Source organism: Mirounga leonina, unplaced genomic scaffold, assembly GCF_011800145.1.
Source record: "Mirounga leonina isolate KUSES-001 unplaced genomic scaffold, KU_Mleo_1.0 Mir_165, whole genome shotgun sequence".
Lineage (NCBI taxonomy): Eukaryota > Metazoa > Chordata > Mammalia > Carnivora > Phocidae > Mirounga > Mirounga leonina.
The window spans coordinates 34055798-34078292 of NW_023270415.1; the positions used below are offsets into that span (position 1 = coordinate 34055798).

At 39.1% G+C, this 22495-nt stretch overlaps 1 protein-coding gene across 1 annotated transcript; it reads left to right on the forward strand.

Annotated features, from left to right (window-relative positions):
- Window positions 1-5349: 5349 nt before the first annotated feature.
- Window positions 5350-22097, forward strand: CA2 (carbonic anhydrase 2). Its single transcript, XM_035011465.1, has 7 exons — window positions 5350-5919; window positions 7047-7244; window positions 15476-15594; window positions 16097-16189; window positions 17257-17319; window positions 19479-19634; window positions 21290-22097. The coding sequence occupies exons 1-7, from the start codon at window positions 5886-5888 to the stop codon at window positions 21407-21409; spliced, it is 783 nt and encodes a 260-aa protein (XP_034867356.1). The 5' UTR covers window positions 5350-5885; the 3' UTR covers window positions 21410-22097.
- The last annotated feature ends 398 nt before the right edge of the window (window positions 22098-22495 follow it).

Sequence of the window (22495 nt, forward strand, 5' to 3'; positions counted from 1 at the left end):
ACTTATTATTTCCATTCTAGTTCTGGTTGAAACTGAAACTTGGTAGCAATGTTTGAATTCCCCAACGACTCTTAAAACCTAAATGAATTTAATTACTTATAGAAAAGTTTAAATGCTACTAGTTGTCATGAAAAAACAAAGACACATTGAGGAACTAAATTTTTTAAGTCTGCAAAGCAGTTTACTCAGGGAAGTGAACTCATCTGTTCATTAGATGTGGAGTTAATGCTCTTTCCTGCCACTTTATGGTTAGAGGGGGTTTGGTAGGAAACCTTGAAGATGAGCAGTATGTTGATATAACTTTTCTGTTTTACAGAGTAGAATTGCAGACATAATCCTAAGGCATTTTTACTACAATGGCAGGAGAAGGAGCCTTTATACACTCCTTAGAGACACGTAGCCAGCCCTCAGTGAGGCTCATTGCTAAGAGCTCAAACTCTGAAGTAGGACTACTTGGTTTCACACCTGGCTCCATGGCTTCCTAGTGGATACTGGGGTAAACTGACTTTCATCTATGCCTCAGCATCCCTGGCTATAAAGTAGGCCTATGTGAGGCATTTAGAACCATGCCTGAAGCATAATCAGTTTTCAGTAAGTGCTATTTTTGTAAGAGTAGGAACTCCAAAAATGTTCACAAAGTAAATGTGATTTTTTTTTATGTGAGTTAGAGAAACAGAAAAGCCAATCTATTATTTTACAGTGGAAAGTACTATAATGATAATTATATTATTTATTCAATTTTTAAAAAGTGCCAGAACCGTAAATGGTATCTTCCAGACATTAGTTCTCATCATAATGATCCAGAGCTTGAATTTGCCCCCTAATTTACAAATAAGGAAGTGAAGTTCAGAGAGACTACTTAGCTTGCCTAAGGTGATGCAAGTGAGTGCTGAAGTAGAATCTGAACTCAGGTCTGTCTTCTTGCAAAGTTGATTCCCATCACACAATTCTATGTCTCTGCTGCAAGAACAAGAATCCTAAAGGAGCACCTAGTAGTATACCAGACATCAGGCTAATTTACATGACAAAATCCCACGAATTAGTCCATTTAACATTTCAACAGTCCAGGGTACCCTTTTTACATTTCAGATGTGGAAACTGAGGCTTGGGGAGCTTCTGAAGTAAGTCATCCAAGGTTATATAAAAGATAAGTCCTAGAAGCTGAATCCAAACTCACAAAACCTTAGCTCTTGGTGACTGTGTGATATCGCCTCCCATCCCATGGCAGACGAATGTCAAGAAACTCAGAGGCTGAGAGGAAAGCCAGAGGTTGGATTAAAGTGGCTTTATATGTCAGGAAGAGGAGTTTGGATCTTTTTGTGAAAGGTCATTGTCAAATGATCAAAGGCATTCTGGGAACTTCTGCTAATTTCCTCATCCATAGAATAAAGACTTGGACCACATAAATCTCTCAACTGCTTTTCCTTCTGAAATGCTATATGTTGCAGTTTGTATCATTCCTTTTCTTACAGCCTCCTGGTGGCTCCGCTATGTAATTGGTATAAAATCATTCCTGGTATCTCGGTCTGCAAGGCTTTGCAGCCTGTAGCCCCTGCTTGCTTCCGCCTACACCTACTTGTCTCTTCTTCATTCACAACGCTCCAGGCACAAGCTTTTCTGTTCTAGAAATGTCTTCAGTCAGGGCCTCTACACTTACTGTTTCCTCTGCCGGAAATGTCTTTCCTTAGATCTTTCCTGAAATGGCACTTCCTTCCCCAGAGTTCCCATAACCACTGACTGTGTCTACAGTAACATCTCCCTCTCATAATTTTCTACCCATCCTGCTTTATTTTCTTTGTAGTAATTACCACTGTTGGAAATTAACTTTTTTGTTGCTTATTTATTTATTGTATACTACCCCCATCCATCCCTATGTAAGCTCCACTAGGGCAAGGATCCTATTGATCTGGTTCATGGCTATACCCCCTGGGCTGATGCCTGGCACATTATAGTACTTCACAGATTTGTTGAATGAATGAATGGATAGATGACTAAAGCTTTTACAGCTTATGTACTACCTAAAAATGTTAAGCACGTAACTGGAGCTCAGAAATGTATAATAGTAATAATGATAACCAACATTTATCAATCTCTAATTATTGGCACTGTGCTAAATCCTTTATATGAATTATCTCCTACAGTCTTCACCACACCTTTATGAGGTAGACATTATTAATATCCTAGCTTTACACATGAGAAAACGGAATCTCTGCAAGACCAAGCAATTGGCCTGAGGTCAGAGGACTAGTGAATTAGCCCAGATTCAAAAGCAAGTATAATTTCAGCACAACATTATTCGTTAAGTGACCGATTTCTGCAAAGAGAAACTGAAATTACCTCCATTTGGATTAATGACTACATAATTTCAAAGAGAATTCTTGGGTAGTTATTACTTGTGTCCTGGGGCTCAGGTTACAAAAACATGGTAGGTACCTAGGATCCAGAAGTGAATAATGGGATACAGTTCCCAACCTCAGGGCGCTCAGTTTAATTAAAAAAAAAAAAAAAAAAAATGCAAGTGTGCTAGCGTGGACGTCTCCATGACCCAAGCACTCTTCCAACCCCCCAACAAAAACACTTGTATCTCTGGAAGATCATTCTCCTTAGTTATTCCCTTGAACCTTGCCCAGGTATTTAATTCTACATTCATTACATTATATTCTAACAGTTTAGCACTGTCTGGGAGGAACTGAATAGCCACCAGTTAGTTACTGAATGCCTTCATGTAGCAGGTCATTTATAGTAGTCACTAACTGAATGCTCACAACAACTCTGAGCTGGGTGGGTGTCATCATTTCTGCTTTACAAATGAGCAGCCAACAGCTCATTGGGGTGGTGGATTACAACTTGGTGATTACGATACAGTGTCCGATTAGAATGCTGTGTCACAAATACTAAGATAGAGGGATGTGTGTGTAAAGACCTATAAGAGCCCCAAGAAGGGAGTGGCTCTTAGCCTCCATATTCACTTTGATACTATAATTGTAACAAACATGAGACTATCTGGTTCTTATTATCTTATTGGTTTTATGGTTAAACATTAATAAACCATGCATATCTCACTTTGTTAGAATATATTAACAATATCTTTACTTTTGGAGGGAAAAGCACTTTTCCATTTTATTTTATATGTTTACCAAGATTAATATATTAGAAGCTTTTTTATTATAATAATTAGAATGCAGACTTAAAGATTTTTGTATTATATTTTCCTGATATACAGCCTGCCATTTTTTTTTTTCCTCCTGGGGTGGAAAAAAAGCACCTTTATTCAAGTACTATACGGTTTACTTAGAAGTATTCTTAAATGAACCAGTCCTTCCCTCTAGTAGAAACGTGGGTGTATAAGATAATTATTAATTTTGTTTTAAAAATCCAGTATTAGTCTTTTTACATGTTACTAAATCACAACTGTCTTCTAAGAATGCTCTCAGTAAAATAAAGTTAGATTCTGAATGATCTACACGAAGGCATAAAGCCATCACCATCATAAAATAAATACAAATAAAGAAAGATAGTAAAAAACTGATAGAAATAAATGCTAACACAATCACTGTAACACAAAAAATATTAAAAAACATTTTTTAGATCTCTGCTGAGTATACAAAGGTGAGCCACTTTTGCCCTGCAGTGAGCGTGACATTCTCCCCAGTAGCAGCTCTGTGGGGAGGGCCTGCTCCATTGAAAATTAGTTCATTCTCTAGAAGTGAAAGAGAAAGGGGAAACTTGAATACTAAGACTCTATTTGGTTAACTGCAATTTGGTGGTGTTTGAAGTTTTGGAGATATTAATAATCAAAATATGCTCCTATTACCTCTGTTAGTAAAGCCACAATCCAGCTTTGCAGAAACTGAGAGGCAAGGATGCCAGCCTATCTAATAGCCTGGATACCTTCACAGAATCTTTAGAACTCACTTTACTCAACTCTCAACTCCTGGTACTTGTCAATTGTACATCACCAGGGCCTAGAGAAGAGTCTCATAGCAACTGCCAAGCCCTCTCCTTTTGAGTTAAATAAATATCCTGAAATTGTGCAAAGAATCAAAATTATTACACTGAGCCCCATAAAAGACTATGTAGTTAGAGAGGCACAAATAAAAAGTTTTTCTTAACTACAAACTACATTTTGTGATGGTCCTAGAAACCAAAAATAGTTCATTGTTCCTTTTGCCTAAGAATTCACTGTGACATAATGAAAAGACCTCCCTTCCTCCCAAAACCAGAGGTACACACTTTTCTAGAATCTTAGAACAAAAACAAATAAATCTAAACATGAATCATATTTGTGACTGAAATATATAGTAAATAAAGATTTTGAGATCAACATTACAGAAATTTATACTAATGTTATAATTTATTCCTTTATCTGTAAAAGTAATATGAAGTCAAGGCTGATAGAATTGTATAAAACTGTTTCTGCTTCTTCAATTTTAACTTTAATACAAGCTCTCAAAGATCACAAGACAGAAAATCCTCCTCCCATTTTTGTGGCAAAGTCCCTTGAAGCAAATGACTTCTGTCCCCACCTAAAAACAGTCCTGACTTATCTATTGGGTACAGTAAGGACAGTGTTTCAAGCCCAAAGCACTTTAGGATGTCAATAGAAATGTTTTCTTTTCAAGTCAGAAGGTAAAAAAAAAAAAAAAAGTCAAAGAAAATGTTGAAATATATAATGTTAAAATATTAATCTTCATATCAATACAACCATAAATATATGTGTGTATGTATATGAAGAAGGGGGCCCATTTTGCCCCACAAAGTCCTCTCAATTGTTTTGTTTTTTTTTTTTTTTGGAATTATTTCTTACGTATCCCAGACGCCAAGTTTCCTTTCTCAGCCAGGGCAAGTTCTCACCCTTTGCAAGAAATACTTTCTTTTACCTAATTTCTCTGAGAAAAGTAATTTGTTTTAGAAGTTTTGGGGAACAAGTTTTAAATTAATATGTATTCAGCGAGGAAGCCTCTCCCCAAAGTTAATTTTTTAAGGAGAAGGAGGAAGGTAGGAGGAGATGAGCACTTCATATGATACCCTGACAGCATGCAAGGAAATGCAATCTCCCATGCTCGCCTCAGTGTGGACTAAGGGCAGAACAGACTCTCGCCCCTCTTGCGCGCTTTACTCCACGGCCGTCCAGCAGGGGGCGCGTGGCTCTCAGTAGCCGAAGCTGCTGGCTCCCCAGAGCCTCAGGGACCGTATCCCTATTTGCCCCAAGGTCATAGCTCCTAACCTAGCTTGCCAGTCCCGGGCCGGGGACACCAGGGAGTAAGCCCGCGGGGCTGGAGACCCCGGCGCGGGTGGGGCCAATAGGGTGGGGCGGGAGGGCTCTGAGGCCAGGGATGCGAGGACAATGCGGACGACGGATGAAAGGCACCAGGGGCCCGGGGCCCGAGCAGTCAGCGCGGCCGCCAGACTCCGCGCCCAGGAGGGGGATGGGGTGCTCCTAGACGCTTGCCGGCCCCAGTCCCACCCAGGAGCCCGGGAGCCGCCGCCGCCGCCGCCGCCACCACGCGCGCCGAGCGGTTGGAGCCTCGTCGCCAGCCCAGGGACTTGCGGCCCGGACCGCGGGGCCGAGGGGAGCCGGGGGGCGGGAGAGGAGGTCCCGAGCCCAGCGGAGCGCCCGCCCGAGAGGGCGTTCTCCCCGCCCCCGGTGCCTCGCCCGCCTGACCCTCCCCAAGCCCTGGGAGATCACCTCCGCCCGTCACCTCCTCCTCCCCTCATCCAGGTCCACCCGGGGCTCCCTCCCCCGGGCCGCCCCCGAACACGAAGTTGGCGGGAGCCTATAAAAGCCGGTGACGGCGCGACCCGCGGACACACGGTGCAGGCGCCCGAGCCGCCGCCGCTAGAACGGCGCCAACTCCTGCCCTGCCTCGACCAGCGGCGCGACCATGGCCCACCACTGGGGATACGGCAAGCACAACGGTGAGTGCAGTGCAGGCGGAGGGCGGCGCGGCGGCGGCGCCCCGGGCCCCGGTCTCGGCCCCGGCCCCGCGACGCCCGCACCTGCCGTTGACCGCGGCGAGTCGAGGCACCCGAGACAAGGTGGGCGCCCGAGCCTGCGCCGCCCGCCGCTCCCCGGCCCTGGGATGCCCCCGGTGCCCCAGCCCCCGAGGCCACTGTCGAGGAATCCCCGCATCCAGCGGAGGCGCGCAGGGCCCGAGGGAGGAGGAGCGCAGCCTCAGCGTCGGGACTGGAGGACAGTTGCCCCGGGCCCCGAGCCGGAGACTACCCTGACCCGACCTAGGAGGAAGCGAGGAAGGCTTGTAACGGGAAAATTTTAGTTGTTGCTTGCAGAAGAATTAGGGGACCCCCTCCCCCCTACACACTTCATTCTCAGCACCACCTGTGGCTAAGGCGCTCAACACGAACTGTCCCGGGGCATTTTCGTGGGCTGGTTTGAATCCATTGCGGTGATTTCTGGGTTTCCCCATCATCTCTTATCTCCTCATATTAGGGGGTCACCAGAAACCCGGCTTTATCATGGCTACCGATCTGGGTTCTCCAGAGCCAACCGACGCAAGAGGAAGATGCGTCTGGAGCACCTTGCGTGTCTGGGGGTGGCGTGGGGCTTCCCAGGTAGTGAGGATCCTGATGATTACAAGAGAGGTGCCTGGGCCTGAGCAGTGACTCGGCCTTTACATTCAGTAGGACACTAGGGAGAAATCCCAACCTGCTCTAATCTTAAATGAGCTTGAATATCCTAAATGCTACCCACAAGCCCTGACGGTAGTGTGTGCGCAATTTCAGTCGCTGAATTCAATAAAATGAGGGTAAACAAAGGTAATATTTATACGGCACTCAGTCTTTGTTCAATGACCTTTCATGTATTGATTCCCATTCTCACAACTTCTACGATACAGATGTTATTACCCCATAATACAAATGATGAAACTGAGGCACGAATTAAGGGCTTTGCCAGAGGTATTCAGCTAAGTGGTGCCACCAAAATTGGAACGGAGCAGATTGGCTCCAGAATCACTGCCCCTTTCTAGGTGCTGGGTGTGCCCTTCCCAACACTGGGGGATTCACAGGTCTCTTCTGAACGCTAGGACCGGAGAACTGGCATAAGGACTTCCCCATTGCCAAGGGAGAGCGCCAGTCCCCTGTTGACATTGACACCAAAGCAGCCCTTCATGACCCTGCCCTGAAGTCTTTGTGTCCTTCCTACGAGCAAGCGGTTTCTCGGAGGATCCTCAACAATGGTCACTCTTTCAATGTGGAATTTGATGATTCCCAGGACAAAGCAGGTCAGTGTTTAAAAAATAACTTGTGCCTTTTACCCAGTGACTATTTTCCCAGCTTAATGGGAGGAATCAGGAGCAGTGGCTTAGTACTGTTTATCTCAGTACTCTAAGATGCAACTTTGCTAATCTTCATTAGGTCCCAGGCTCTGAGAAGTAGGCTAATTATTTTGAAGTGGCCTGGGACTGTTGCTCCCCTATAAAATTCCTGGTTTCTATATAGGGCATTGAATAACTGTGACCTGCTTGTGAAAAGTCACAGAAATCAAGGTCGCCAGGAAGTGAAGATCAGCAAGGATGAGATTTGCAAAAACTGAACTTTTAAGATTCTTTCTAAAATATTTGCTTTCCGGAATTGGTCTTATCCAATAAAAGTACACCTTAGTGCTCTCTTCAAGGCAGCAGTGAGGGGAGTGATGAAAACCTCACTATTTAAAATAGTGAAATTTTTTGAAACATTACATTTATGGATACAAATGTGATAAGAGGTGGCAGTATATTTTGATATGCACCCGGAAATACATTCCACAAATGAAGATGTTTTAGAGTTGGTGGGCATTGGCCCACCTGGCTCATTGCTGACAAAACCAGTTATCGTAATTTATCTGTATTGGAGCTGTTTACAGGATGCCCATTGAAAGCTTCTTTTTTCTTATTTAGAAACAGGAGAACAATCCCATTCAGACATGGTAGCAGCTTTCTTTGCCCACTGGTTGGTTTAATTGCCAGTGCCCTATTTTCCTGAGTGCTTTCCTCTGAAGGTCGTTGCAAACACATGATGAGTGGTGTTGGTATGGGAGCGGGGAGAGCATGGGGCAAAAAGAGAACACAAACAGGGACGCATTCAATAATGCTGTCAAAATTTTGGAGTAATGACCGATAGTACTAATATATAATGTGTAATTATAACCACTATAGCCAAGTTGACCATTCTTATTTAGTAGCTATCCAATGTATTAGGTCCAGTTTGGAAAAAAATCCCTCCTCTCCCCTTTAAAAAAATTTTTTTTGACACTTGGATTTCTGAAACAGTGATTCTGGACGACAGTTTGATGGAGGATGATGTGGAGATCATCTAAGAAATGTTTTCAACCTACTGGTGCCCTGTGAGCACCTCCCCCCCAGCACACACACATGCACACACACATATTCTGGCATAGTATAATGACTAATTAGACTTTGATTAGATTTAGTAGAGGATGTTCACTGAAGACACTCCTGCAATCATTCTGCTACACTGTCTTCCCAAGTAAGCCTCCCACTCCAAAGAAACAATGCTCAAGTGATTAGGCTAAAGATAAGGGAAACAAATATCTTTCTTTCCTGTTAAGGATACTGTATATTTTGATTACAATAGGACAAGACCACAGGTCTTGGTGGTATTGTACGTATAGAAAGGATGCTATAAAATTTCACGTTTAGTTATTTAAAGACCAAAAAAGTGAGCTCTTTTAGTCTTTAGCTATCAACTTCTACAAAAAGAGATACAGTGAATGTATGTTTCAATGTTGCCAGTGAGATCATTGTTTTCAGTGAGTGTTATGTCCACCAGTTATATACCTCATTGGATGCTACATAGAAATTGAATACTTTTTTGGAACAATGAGGAAACAAATGTCTAACAAATAGAACCAGATGAGAAAATTCCCTATGTTCCTTACAAATCTGATCATGAAATAATTGTTCCAGTAGTATATTATTCCTGGAAAGCGGATTTCAGCATTTAGTAAAGCAACTGTAAGCTTAGAATGGGGTCGGATAGTCAGGGATTAAGTTCCAGCCCTGCCACTAACTAGCTTAGTGGCCCTGGGAACAATAGCAACTTAATCTCTCTAATTTTTAACTTCCTTACCTGTAAAATTGGGGTAACAGTAATATTTACCACAGAGGAAGGATTAAATGGGAGAGATATAAAGCACCTAGCCCAGCACCTGGCACAGAATAACTCCACACTAAGTGACCATTACTGTTTCCATGTCTTCATATCATTTGACTGCTTTTATTAAGCAATTGCCCTAGCGATTGCACCTGTGATAAGATTTCTGAAGAAAGTTTCTAATGAGCTGTGAGATTACCTGCCATCCCTTGATGGGATTTAAAAATTTTATTTTTATATGTTCCTGAACATCTCATTTATCATATTAAAGTGTGTACTGATGTTATATGTGATGTTATTATATAGTTATGTTTTAGCATGAATATATCAAGTTCTGATGGATTTCTACACAAGCAGTAACTGATTAGAGCTAGCCACACTTTTCTAACTACTTCTCCTGGTGAGTAACACATATCTCATTAAAGCCATGTTTAGATTGTGAAAAAAGTGGTTCCAAGTGGAGTCTCAAACCCATGTCTTTAAAGACACATGTGTTATTCACTCAGTTCTTATAAAACAACAACAACCACAAGAAAACCCTTCCTAACACCAATTAAATGCAAGGTCAGCTAGGTACCATGAAGGCAGGATAGAGACCTGGTCTCTTTCCTGTGTCCCTAGAACTCGTGCTGGGGAAACATCCAGTAGAAAGACACAGGAATTACAGATGCAGACAGTGACTTTTGGCCACAAAGACATACATTGTTCCATTCCAAGGAACAATGGAAACCTGAAAGAGACTTAGGAGTCGTCCTGTGTAAGTCAGCAAAGACTTTCCAGGGTCAATAAAACTTGTGCTGAGGCTTGAAGGATTTTGGTGTCTTGGAGGAGACTCGAGGCAAAGAGAAGTAGGAAAGACCCGGGGATTTGAGAGAGTGCAGTATTTACTCTGTCAAACAAGGAAGAGTTAATGTTAGAATGACCTGCTGTCTTTTATGTAAGAAAGATCCCTTTGTAACTTTGCCCAAACCTCTTCAACATTGTCAGTTGTTTTGGTTAAACAAGGAAGCATTTTTTTTCCTAGGATGCAGACTATATTAAAATGTTGGCATTAAGGAAAAACCCATCTATAGAATAAAACAATCATACCATGCAGAGAAACACCCTTTAGACTTTTTTTTAAAAGAATCCTAGACTCTCAGATTAAAACAAATGATGGAGATACTCCAGTCAAATTCATTTAAAATAAACATGAGGAAACAGAATGCTAAGGAGTTTAAATAACTTGCTAGTCATCTCCTTTCTGGTTTGTCGCTGTGAGACTCAATGCCCGTCACTTAAAAATAGAAGTTGAATGAGGATCTTTGAATGATAACCATAGTTAATATTTAATGTGTACATACCATGTTTTTAAAAATTGATATGCTTTTCTATACACTTAAGTCTAAAAATAGCTTTTTCACTTTGGTCACTCGATATTTTAAATCAACAACTTAACATCTCCTTTTGTTAGGAGTTATTCTTGTGGCATTAACATTTTTAGATATCTGTTATGTCTTGTTTTATACACTTAAGTGCTTCAGTTCATTTTATTGATTTATTGACTTTTATTTCAGTGAGATTTCAGCCTTCTAGGACTTCTCATAGATTTAAGTTTTCAAATATATCCTAAATATTATCTTAGACTAGAACTTGAGTACTAAGGTATCAGGAACTGAGCTGGTTGAGTTTATTAGTATATGTACGCTTGAGAGAATTCTTTTTAAGTGCGGAGTTAATAAAAAAAAAAAAATGTGGGGGTAATAGACTTTAACTGGAAGCTCTCATCAATCTTCTAAATTCCTTTAAAAATAAACCACCTTTAAATAATGAAAAATTGCTAATCCTGCTAGGTTTTCAAAAAAATTATTAAAAAATAACTCTGCTTGAGTTCCTTTATTACTAGCTTTATCTGGGAGAAAAGAATACTAGTCAAATTATTAACTTCTGCTAACTCATTAACTTTTAATGAATTTAAAACTCTCCTGCTTTATTGCAATCTTAGAGGCAAATATTGAAAAACCAATGCCCGAAATTATTGAGCCCATCCATATACAACTCTCATATCATTTCTGTTCTTTAGAAATGGAAATATTTTTATCTGTTTATATTATTTCAAGAAAAAAAGGAAGGAAACAGACAGTTTACCTATGCTCATTTCAAGCAGACCACTGCCTGTATGACATAATAGAACTTCATACATGAATCTTGCTTGATTTTCAAGGACTTGCTTTTGAAACTTTAAAATTATCCTTCCATGAATAATTTTCAGTTAAAAGGAAACATAATAGCAGCAAGTGAAAGGGTTTGCTGTGCATACTGTTAATGGTGTAAGCAGAAACCTAAGTATTTATAAAACTGACCAAAGCATTCGAAATACTGTATTTAATTATGTTCATGTCAAAAGAGTTTCTTTTTTCTTTTTTTTTACTCTCATATAATTTCCATATACCTGAAACTAAAAACTTCTGTTCTCTTGATTTTTAATTGTTGTTTACCCTAGTGAAAGTGACAGCTAAACATTTCACTATTTAAAAGAAATGGATTATGGACATCTTTTCCTCATTCATTTTCTTGATTTCAGTACGTCAACCCTAGGATTATTGGCTACTGCTAAAAAAGCAAAACAGCAATGCATGATTTAATAATTTTCAACTTATTCATAAAAGAAGATTGTTTACCTGCTGAAAAATGCCACATTTTTAGTAGACTTAGTCCTTTACTTCATTAATAAGAAATCCCTTCGATTTGAATTTTAAACTGAAGATTATTGGAAATGGCTTATTTGTATTTTGGATTTAAGAGAAATATTTGATATTCGTTAAGGTCTTTAGTTTGTTATTTGGATACATCTTACGTTAAGTAATAATAAAGTGATTAGGAAGAAAAAGTTAAATTTTCAGTTTTTAATTTGTGTAGATAGTCTTATTGGAGTGAATGTCTTAATTTTCACAATTAATATAATTTACATAATTTCCCTAAGTAATATGTATAGGAAGACAGATTATAATATAGTTAGTGCTTATTCTGTGTGTTACGTATGCAGTACGTATAACTGATGGCAGACCATCGAAATTAAAATTAGCTGGAGCTCTTGGTGTTGAGATTTGGATTTAAATTAAGTTTCAGGAATCTTGAAAAAGATATCCTGGTAGAAAACCCCATTTGTATCTCTCTATCCCTGTGGAACACATCTCTGTGATACAATAATCATTGACTCTTCAGAGCCCCCACTAGCAGGGCTGGATTTTAAAGAGGAAACATATACTCAGTCTGCAGATTCTGCTATTTTTTCAAATTATTTTTGCATCAGAAAAACAGACTTCATTTTAAACTGGGACAGTTTGGAAATGGCATGTAGCCATCCAAATAAGTAAATAAGTAGTTCTGCAAAAAGTGCAAGCTCCCTTTCTTTTTTTTTTTTTTAAAGATTTTATTTATTTATTTGAGACAGAGAGAATGAGAGACAGAGAGCATGAGAGGGAGGAGGGTCAGAGGGAGAAGCAGACTCCCTGCCGAGCAGGGAGCCCGATGCGGGACTCGATCCCGGGACTCCAGGATCGTGACCTGAGCCAAAGGCAGTCGCTTAACCAACTGAGCCACCCAGGCGCCCAAGCTCCCTATCTTTCAACCAAATGTTTTTTTTTTTATTTTGCAAATAAAAAAATATATGCTACCTTTATTAGAGTTTGTAGTGATTATTATAACAATGTTTCTGGGAGGACTTCATTGACTAAACTCCATGCTAAGACTTTGAGAAATAACTAACTAGCTGAAGAAGAGGAGAAATGCTTCTTTTTGTAGCAACTTAATTTTAAGAATTTAATAACCTCTCCTAGGTATGATGGGCTTCTAATCTACCTAGAGACATAGTTTTATTTTAACAGGAGCTAAAACAGGTGTCTGGTAATAATAGATTGGCACTGAGTGAGTTTAATCATTGAACCTAGAGCATTTTTTAAATATTAGCAAAGCTTATTTAATAAAAACTCATATACATTCTTGCCTAATTCTAAATGTTCTCTGAAATAAGTAAATTAGGCTGGAATCTTAAGATCTGTAAGGGAGTGAATAAGAATAGGAAACAGCAGATAAGCTTTATTATTTTTAAAATTTAAGATTCTGATATGATTCTTCAAAAGGGAAAGGAGATACATTTAGAAAGGTAAGTTATATCTTGGATGCTTAATATGGTGTTATTTCATTTATTTTGCCACTTGGTAGAATTAATGATGTTACAGAGGATATTTGCTTTTGGGGATCAGCCAATTAGTAGCTTTAAAGTTATTATAAAGGAATTATTTCAGTACCAATTTATTTCATAAATATATATTTTGTTTTGAGGGTATATCATCATGAAAACTGGGAATTCTCTCGTTTTTGAAAAAGCCTAGAGGAGGGACGCCTGGGTGGCTCAGTCGGTTAAGCAGCTGCCTTCGGCCCGGGTCATGATCCCAGGGTCCTGGGATCGAGTCCCACATCGGGCTCCTTGCTCAGCAGGGAGCCTTCTTCTCCCTCTCTCTCCCTCTGCTTGTGCTCTCTCTGTCAAATAAATAAAATCTTAAAAAAAAAAAAAAAGAAAAAAGAAAAAGCCTAGAGGAGGAGGCAAATAAGGCTAATTCTTTCCTTACAGAATAATTAGATTAAAAGAAACTTACAATAATTTGTTTTTAAGTTTCAAAAGATGTGATCTTATCAGAATATATCCAAATTGATGTTTCTTAACCAGATCTATAATATAACACCACTTATAATTGGTTCTTTTTCTTTTTTTTATTCCTTCTTTTTTTCCCTGGCCTATTGTAAGGAAGAGATGGCAACCAGAGATTGTATTAAGAGCCGTAAGAAAGGCCTAAATGTCTCCCAGCCAGCTCTATTTTTCACTTTGGGTAGATGAATGGGTATTGCTACCATCTATGCATATTTGGGTGAAGTTAAGCAAACTTGACTGTATAGACTTCATCGCTTTGTTTTGCAAAGCCAAAGTAACTTTAGGTTCATTATTTTATAGAATTATAACCCAAAGCTAATAAAATACACTTATAACAACAGATTGTAGAACTAAATTTTAAAATCTTTTAAATATATTGGTAAAATTTCATTAATACATATAACTTAAATAACAAGTTTTATGGGGAGGATGGGAGAAACTGATTTCATACTAGTTTAATTCTCTGTAACACACAACTCATTAATTATCTGTAAATGGACTGTGGTCTAAGAAGATGACAACTAGTCATATTCTTCTGTCTTGTGTTTTACTCTAACAAAGTCCTATTAATACCAGAATAATAGAATCTTAAGACAGTTACTAAAGTTAGAATTTTAAGATTTTGGAGACAACAGAATACTGCATATATTAGATGATCAACAAATTCTTAGTGAAGTAATAAACAATTGAACATAGCCACTTTACAGATGAGGAAATTAGGGTCAGAAATACTCAATAAAAAATTTACTGGGAGGGGCGCCTGGGCGGCTCAGTTGGTTAGGCACCTGACTTTTGATTTTGGCTCAGGTCATGACCTCAGGGTCCGGGGATCGAGCCAGCATCAGGCTCCAAGGGACCCTGCTTGAGATTCTCTCTCCCTCTCCCTCGGCCTCTGCCCCTCCCCCTACTTGTGCATCAGCTCTCTCTCTCAAATAAATAAATAAATCTTTAAAAAAAATTTTTTAATGGGACAAAACTAGTTAGTACCAGTGACAAGCCAAATTCTGAAGAATTTGGAAAGCCAGGGCAAGGAGAATTGGGTATTCTACTAAGATCAATGGAATGCTTACGGTTTCACAAATTCTGTCGCCTAAGAACAGGCCTCAGAGGTTAGCAAAGCAGGTGGTAGGACAGCTGCCAGGCCGTGTAGAGCAGAGGTTCCCACGTTTGTCAGCGTGTGCCACGGAACCGCACTGGCAAGCAGCCACACGGGCCCTTCCTCAGTGGTTCACAGGGGACTTAATCATTCCACCTAAAACTTCCTGTCTCTGAACTAGCACCTATGACTCCAAACCAAACCCAGAAGAGAAGTACCACTGTGCTCAGAAAACAGATGGGAAAAGCACCCATCCTTCCAGCCAACACAAGTGAGGAGAAAAGCCAGCTGAAATGATTTTGTTCAGCACTGAGACTAAACTTGAGTCTGGATTTAATTTTCACAGAGCGAAAATGTTGCTACAAGCATAAATTTAGAACTCTGAAACAGGATTAAATTAGATGGTAATATTTGGTACTGTGTGTGTTTCATGTGCATATGTATGTGTATGTGTGTACACACGTGATTATGTGTATGTATATACATTCATATGCATATATACACTCATACACACATATGCACATGTATAATATACATATACATATATTATATATATATATTTTTTTTAATTTTAGTGCTGAAAGGAGGACCCCTCACTGGCACTTACAGATTGATTCAGTTTCACTTTCACTGGGGTTCATCTGATGGGCAAGGTTCTGAGCATACTGTGGATAAAAAGAAATATGCTGCAGAGGTAAGATATGCTTTTTTGCTTTCCAGGGAAAGATATAAGTTGATATTCAGCATTAATTTCAAAACCTTAATTTTGTAAATTTGACTCAATCTAAGTGAACCATTTTTTTTTACAAAGGACCTTCACATTTGCTTCTTATAGCTTTTATTTGTGATATTACAATTAATAGTGCAAAACATTCCCTATTACTTCCAAGGACATCATTTGCAAAAAGTAAAATGAATTCAAATTGGAGGATCCTGTTTTAATATAAATCTAGAAATAAACTTTGTGTCTTCCCGCAAGAATATGTAACTCTTTGTCTTAGAGTTGATGAAGTCACCTGCTATTATGCCAAATAGTGGATAATTAGAATTAAAATGAAATAAAAGTTTATATTTTAAATTATCCACACATTCACTTTCTTTAGTAACCTCTAGCTATGAAGAAAAGATCACTGGACAAAATCTGTAGGATTTATTATGTGTCTCATTCATTGTGGTTTTGTCTCCTACTTCTTTAGCTTCACTTGGTTCATTGGAACACCAAATATGGGGATTTTGGAAAAGCTGTGCAGCAACCTGATGGACTTGCTGTTTTAGGTATTTTTTTGAAGGTTAGTTGATGGCCCAAATTCTTTTTTTCCCTGTTTTTGAGAAAGATTAACCAAACAGAACATTCATAATAGACAGGACATTCTACAAAGAGCCGAGGAAATGCCTTTGGCTCCAAAATATTTTCAGGCTTCTGTCCCCCTCCATATCTGCTAGATTGAGGAGATGGAGGACAAAGAAACAATCTGAGAGGTATTCATTAGGTGTTATTTATATGTAAATGTGAAGGGTGTATACATGGGAAATGTGAAAGGAAGAAGAGGTATACTTCAGATGACTACTGGTTTTTGTTTTAAAATTCATCCTTAACTGGATAGTACTGTTCCGTGATAGACTGCTAAATTAAGATCAAGTTTTGGAGGGCTCAGAGGCAGTGACTCAATATTGGAGAATTTCAGGCAACAGTGGGACATACAGGTTGAGCTGCCCTCCAGACAGTTGTAAAGCAAGTGAAGAAAGGCTGGAGATTCATGGGGCCTGACGTCAAATGTCAAGGTGGGAGCTACACGTGAATATGAAATCATCCAAGGAAAGCATGAAGAGGGAGATGATAAAGCTGCTGAGCATGCAGTCCTGAGAAACTGCAAAATGTAAGACATTTAAGACAGTGGTAAAGGTGTTCATAATGAAAAGACTAAAAAGGAATACAAGAATTAAGGGAGAGTGCCGAGGCTGGAGGGCAGAAGGAAAGCCAAAGGAGGAGAGAATTTCAAAAAGGAGAGAAGTCAGTAGTGTAAAGTCCTGCAAGATTAAGGTAAGCACTTGAACAGTGTTCTTTGTTTTGGCAGTTGGAGGTCAGATGGAGGTCACTGGTGATTTTGAGAGGGTAGATCAGGGGAACCATGGGGTGGGGTCAGGGGGTGGGCAGGACTGGGAAGGAAGTTCTCAGTGAAAGTGGGGAAGTTTATGGTGCCAATGTAATCAGAGTAAGATGGCTGGCTGGGTGGCAGATAGCAAGTGGGAGACTTTGGTGCACTACTTGGAAACATTTTATGGTAGAGCTGCTCAAATCAAAACTGATGTAGTACCAACCGGATTACAGTACCTTGTATGTTGTGTCTTCCTATAGATTGGTGATGCCAGACCAGGCCTACAAAAAGTCCTCGATGCACTGGATTCTATAAAAACAAAGGTACAGTTGAATTTTTTGCCACCTCAGTAGAGTACCTATTTTTTTTTTTATCCCACTGGTTTTAGGAAATTTTTTGGATCAAAATGAATAGTCTTGGTTTGACATGTGATGTTTCGATGAGGAGTTAATAGAAGTAAGATGTTGCTTATATATTCATTTAACTTTTCTATATCCAAAAGTTGATCCTAATGCTAGTATAATTTTAAGACTTACATTTATTTAATCTTGCTTCCCCATCATTTGAACATTCATATTATAAGAGTCAAAGAATTCTCATAACTGCAAGGAAAACTGAAAGATCATCTGGTCAAATTATTCACTCATTCATGCAACAGATATTTGTTGAGTACTTACTCTGTGCCAGTCACTTTGTTAACGTAGGAGATGCAATGGTGAGCATGAAGAATAATCCATCCCCATGTTTAAATTCTCTCTACGGCAGACCCACATTTAGGTCATTGAACATCTGCTAAATACAATCACCAAAGGCAGCCCTGGCTTTATAATGCTCATTCTCAAACTGAAGTCACATTTATCTTCTGAAAGTCTCACTCATTACTCCTAGCTGACCCCTTTGAATCATGTGGAATAAACCTGATTCAAAAACACTAATTTAAAAAGATGTGTTCATTGCAGCATTATTTACAATAGCCGAGATACAGAAATAGTCTAACTGTCCAAAAATGGATGAATGGATAAAGAAATGTGCTATATATATATATATATATATATATATATATATATATATACACACATATATATGTACAATGGAATATTGTCCAGTCATAAAAAAGAAGGAAGTCTTGCCATTTATGACAATGTGGATGGATCTTGAGGGCATTAGGATAAATGACATAAGTCAGACAGAAAAAGACAAATACCATATGATCTCACTTATTTGTGGAATCTAAAAAACAGACAACAAAAACAAAAACACAAAAAAGTGAGCTCCTAGATGCAGAAAACAGATTGGTGGTTATCAGAGGTGGGGCGGGGGGAGTTGGCTGAGGGGGATCAAAAGGTACAAGCTTCCAGTTATAAAATAAATAAATCAGGCACCTGGGTGGCTCAGTAAGTTAAGCTTCTGCCTTCGGCTCAGGTCATGATCCTGGAGTCCTGGGATCGAGTCCCACATTGGGCTCCCTGCTCTGCAGGGAGTCTGCTTCCCCTTCTGACCCTACCCCCTCTCGTGCTTTCTCTCTCTCACTCTCTTTAAATAAATAAATAAAATCTTTAAAAATAATAATAATAAATAAATAAGTCATGGGGATATAATGTACAGCATGGTGACTATTAATAATATTGCATTGTATATTTGAAAGTTGCTATGAGTAGATTTTCAAAGTTCTCATCATAAGAGAAAAAATATTAGTAACTAGGCATGGTAACAGATGGTTACGTGTTAACAAGTACACTTATTGTGGTGATCATTTTGCAATATATGCAAATATCAAATCACTATGTTGGGCGCCTGAAGGTAATATAATATTATGTGTTAATTATACCTCAGTAAAACAAAACAAAACAAAGTAAAAAATGTGATCCCTCTTTCTTTTGACCCCATTCTCTAACAGCATTTTACGTACCCTCAGACTAGTTATCTTTAGTGCCCTTTAACTATTCCCATACAACAATTTTCTTTCTTTGTAACAACCTCGTCCCTCTACTTGTAACTCTTACTGTTTGCATCTATGGCTTTAAAAGTGTGGTGTCCAGAAAGGAAGGTGGTTCTTTAGTCCTGACCGAGTCATCAGATAGAATAGCAAGACAATTACCTCCTCATTAAAGATACTATATTTTTGTTACTGTGGCCTAAAACTGCATTATTTCAGAGGCAGCAGTTTCATTTTAAATACTGGATCCCAATCAGTTAGTAACAGTGGAAATGATAAGGGATGATTTGAGAGGACAAGATGAGAATTTGACATGTGAAAATTATAGTCAGGCTCTCTCACCCATATCTGCTCATCTATATTTCCAAGTCAAATATCTCTGTTAATTTCTTTTTTACTTTGTCTCCTGATAAACATGGAACCTCTGTTTAAAAGAAAGAAAAAAAGTTCTAGCAACCAAAGAGGAAATATGTCTTTCCCACTCCCCTGCCTTCCTCCCGCTCTGATCACGTGGCATTTGTAACGCGTGTGTTTGCCTTGTTCCAGGGTAAGAGTGCTGACTTCACTAACTTTGACCCTAGTGGCCTCCTTCCTGAAAGTTTGGACTACTGGACCTACCTAGGCTCACTGACCACTCCTCCCCTTCTGGAATGCGTGACCTGGATTGTGCTCAAGGAGCCCATCAGTGTTAGCAGTGAGCAGGTCGGTTTTCTAAAGTGAGGTAGAGCATTTCTCCAGGCAGCGGAGCTTGGCTTTTGGATTCGCACAGACCCGGGGTTGAACCCTCCTCCTGCAGCTTCTAGCTGTGGAACTAGCGTCCATAACAGTGCTGAGCAGATAAGCAGCATTCAAGAAATACTTGCGGTGATTAGCTGTAACTTTAGGCAGTTTGTTTGCTCTGTAAAGGAACAAGTAATCATGAGGATTAAGTGAGATAGGTGTCTGTCACCTAATAAATGCTTTTATGTAACCTACAAGGAAACTGAGGCCCAGGACAATGAGATTTCACATTCAAGGTTACATAAATATCAGTGGTAACTCACAGCCAAAGGCTCACTCACATGAGAACTTGTGGCAGTTTTATTTCTATCAGAATACATTTCTGAGTTCTGACAAAAGTAAAAGCCATCCCTTGGAGAAAAAGTATCATCAAAACTCACTCCAAATCGCTTTAACAGCCCAGACCACAGACCCTTACCTTTCCCATACAATACAGTTTATGAGTTCAAGTTATTAATGCTCACTGTCAGTGACTGAGAAGCTGCCACCGACTGTCTCTATTCCCCCCACAATTGAAATGTAGAAAATGGACAGTCCTCAGTAGGATCCACAAGAACTTGGATCCCGGATAATTCAACTAATGTTACAGTAGCTGACTGACATTGGAATTGACTTTGAGGGTTGAGACTGAGGGAATATTACTGGACCAAAGAGATCATTAAAAGCTATTGATTTGTGGGTTGCTTTATTACTGCCCAAACCACCCTTCTTCATTTAGATCAAGATTTTCGAAGGGAAAGGGAAGGACCACTTTGCAAAAAGAACCTCAAAGAAGTAGGAGACTGACTGAGGACTGTCTGTGTCACATCATTGGGCCAGAGAGCTAAAACGAGATTAAAGGGGAATAAAATCAGCCAATGTCAAGGATTTGAAATCCCAGTTTGGGCAGATTCATTTATGTGTTTCTACACATTGAAGCAGAGATGCCCTCCAATCCCTTATCCCTTAGTGGATCTGGGACCACTTTATCCAATAGTATAGACACAGTAGTTTATCTTCCTGGGGCAGAAAACAAAACTCGATAATTTGGATCTAAAATTTTTATTATTATTTTATATCTCAGAAGCATTTCATAGGCTTTTGATGTTTGATTTTAAAATTAAAAGAGGGAAAAAAACAAGTTCACTGACAATTTCCTTCCAATGACACCAACAATCTTGTGTGTATTTTCCAGAAATTGATTTGTTATCTAAAAGCATACATACATAGGGGCGCCTGGGTGGCTCAGATGGTTAAGCGTCTGCCTTCGGCTCAGGTCATGATCCCAGGGTCCTGGGATCGAGTGCTGCATCGGGCTCCCTGCTCCGTGGGAAGCCTGCTTCTCCCTCTGCCTCTCTCTCTCTCTTTGACTCTAATGAATAAATAAATAAAACATTAAAAAAAATAAAAAATAAATAAAAGCATACATATATAATGTTTATGTGATTGTATATTTCTTGGGAACCAAAGTGAACTTTGAACATTGATACATACATAGTATGGTGAATATTGGTGAATATTGGAGAATAAGCACATAAATGAATACTATTGGGAAACTTGTATTTTTTAATTTTTTAATCTTTTATTTTGCCTTTTAGATGCTGAAATTCCGTAGGCTTAATTTCAATAAGGAGGGCGAGCCTGAGGAACTGATGGTGGACAATTGGCGCCCGGCTCAGCCACTGCACAACAGACAGATTAAAGCATCCTTCAAATAAGATGGCCCCAGAGCCCACGGCCCAAGAGTGGATCTTTGGGCTTCCCCTTAGCTAAGCACAAATCTACCTTGGTGAATGGACCTTGGCTGCTTTGCATCTGTTTTTCTAGATCCTTTATCTCTCACCTGTTGTGCTTATTAGTAAAATGTGAAAAACTTGACCAGTTGTCGAGCTTGACCGAATTGCTGTGACTAGAGCTTTGCTTATGGTAATAGCCTTTCTGTACTAGAGAATATAATATAAGGAGTAGGCAAAAAAAACATCTTGACTTTGTTCGTAGCACATGGGGTGATGAGCACTGACAGTTGTTCACAAAAATGCTAACTTTAAAACATAGGAAAGTAGGATGATTGAGTGCAAATCCATGCCATGAGATAAATTGAGCTCTGTAATGTAAATCAGGTGAAATAGTCATGATTCTATGTAATGTAAATCAGATGAAATAAATGTTCATGATTCTGAGATGTTATATTAAAGAAAAAAATTTTAAATTCTTATATATTTGTAGCAATGTTATCTTGAAAATGAATTATGTTGTAATTTAGTGTCTTTCGAATTACAGAGATGTATATGAAGTATTATCTGTAAAAATTGTTATAGTTGTGATACAGAGTATATTTCCATTCCAATAATATATAACTTAATAAATATTGTATTTTAGATATATTCTTTAATAAAATTTAGACTTTTATTTTGGCTTATTTTATTCTATGCTGGGCATTGGGTAATAATGGAAGAGCAAAATGTGTACTTTTATAACTCCTATTAATTCATTATTAATAATAAGCCATCATAATTGGGGACTCATAATTGTAGGAGTTTCCATAAAAGGAAAAACCTTGAAGGTCATGTACTATTTGCCAAGAGCTGTTTTAAGTGCTTTCTGAGCACTCACTCATGTGACCTTCATGAGAACCCTACAAGAATGAATCCTGCAAGGGAGAGAGGAACTGGTTAGACTAAAAGAAGCAAGGTAGAGAAAGGTGTACATGCGGAATCAATATATACTCCTTGGAAATAGAACAAATAAAAGTCCATTTTGTTTAAAGAAGGGAATTCAAGTGGTACCCACAAGTAAAAGAATAA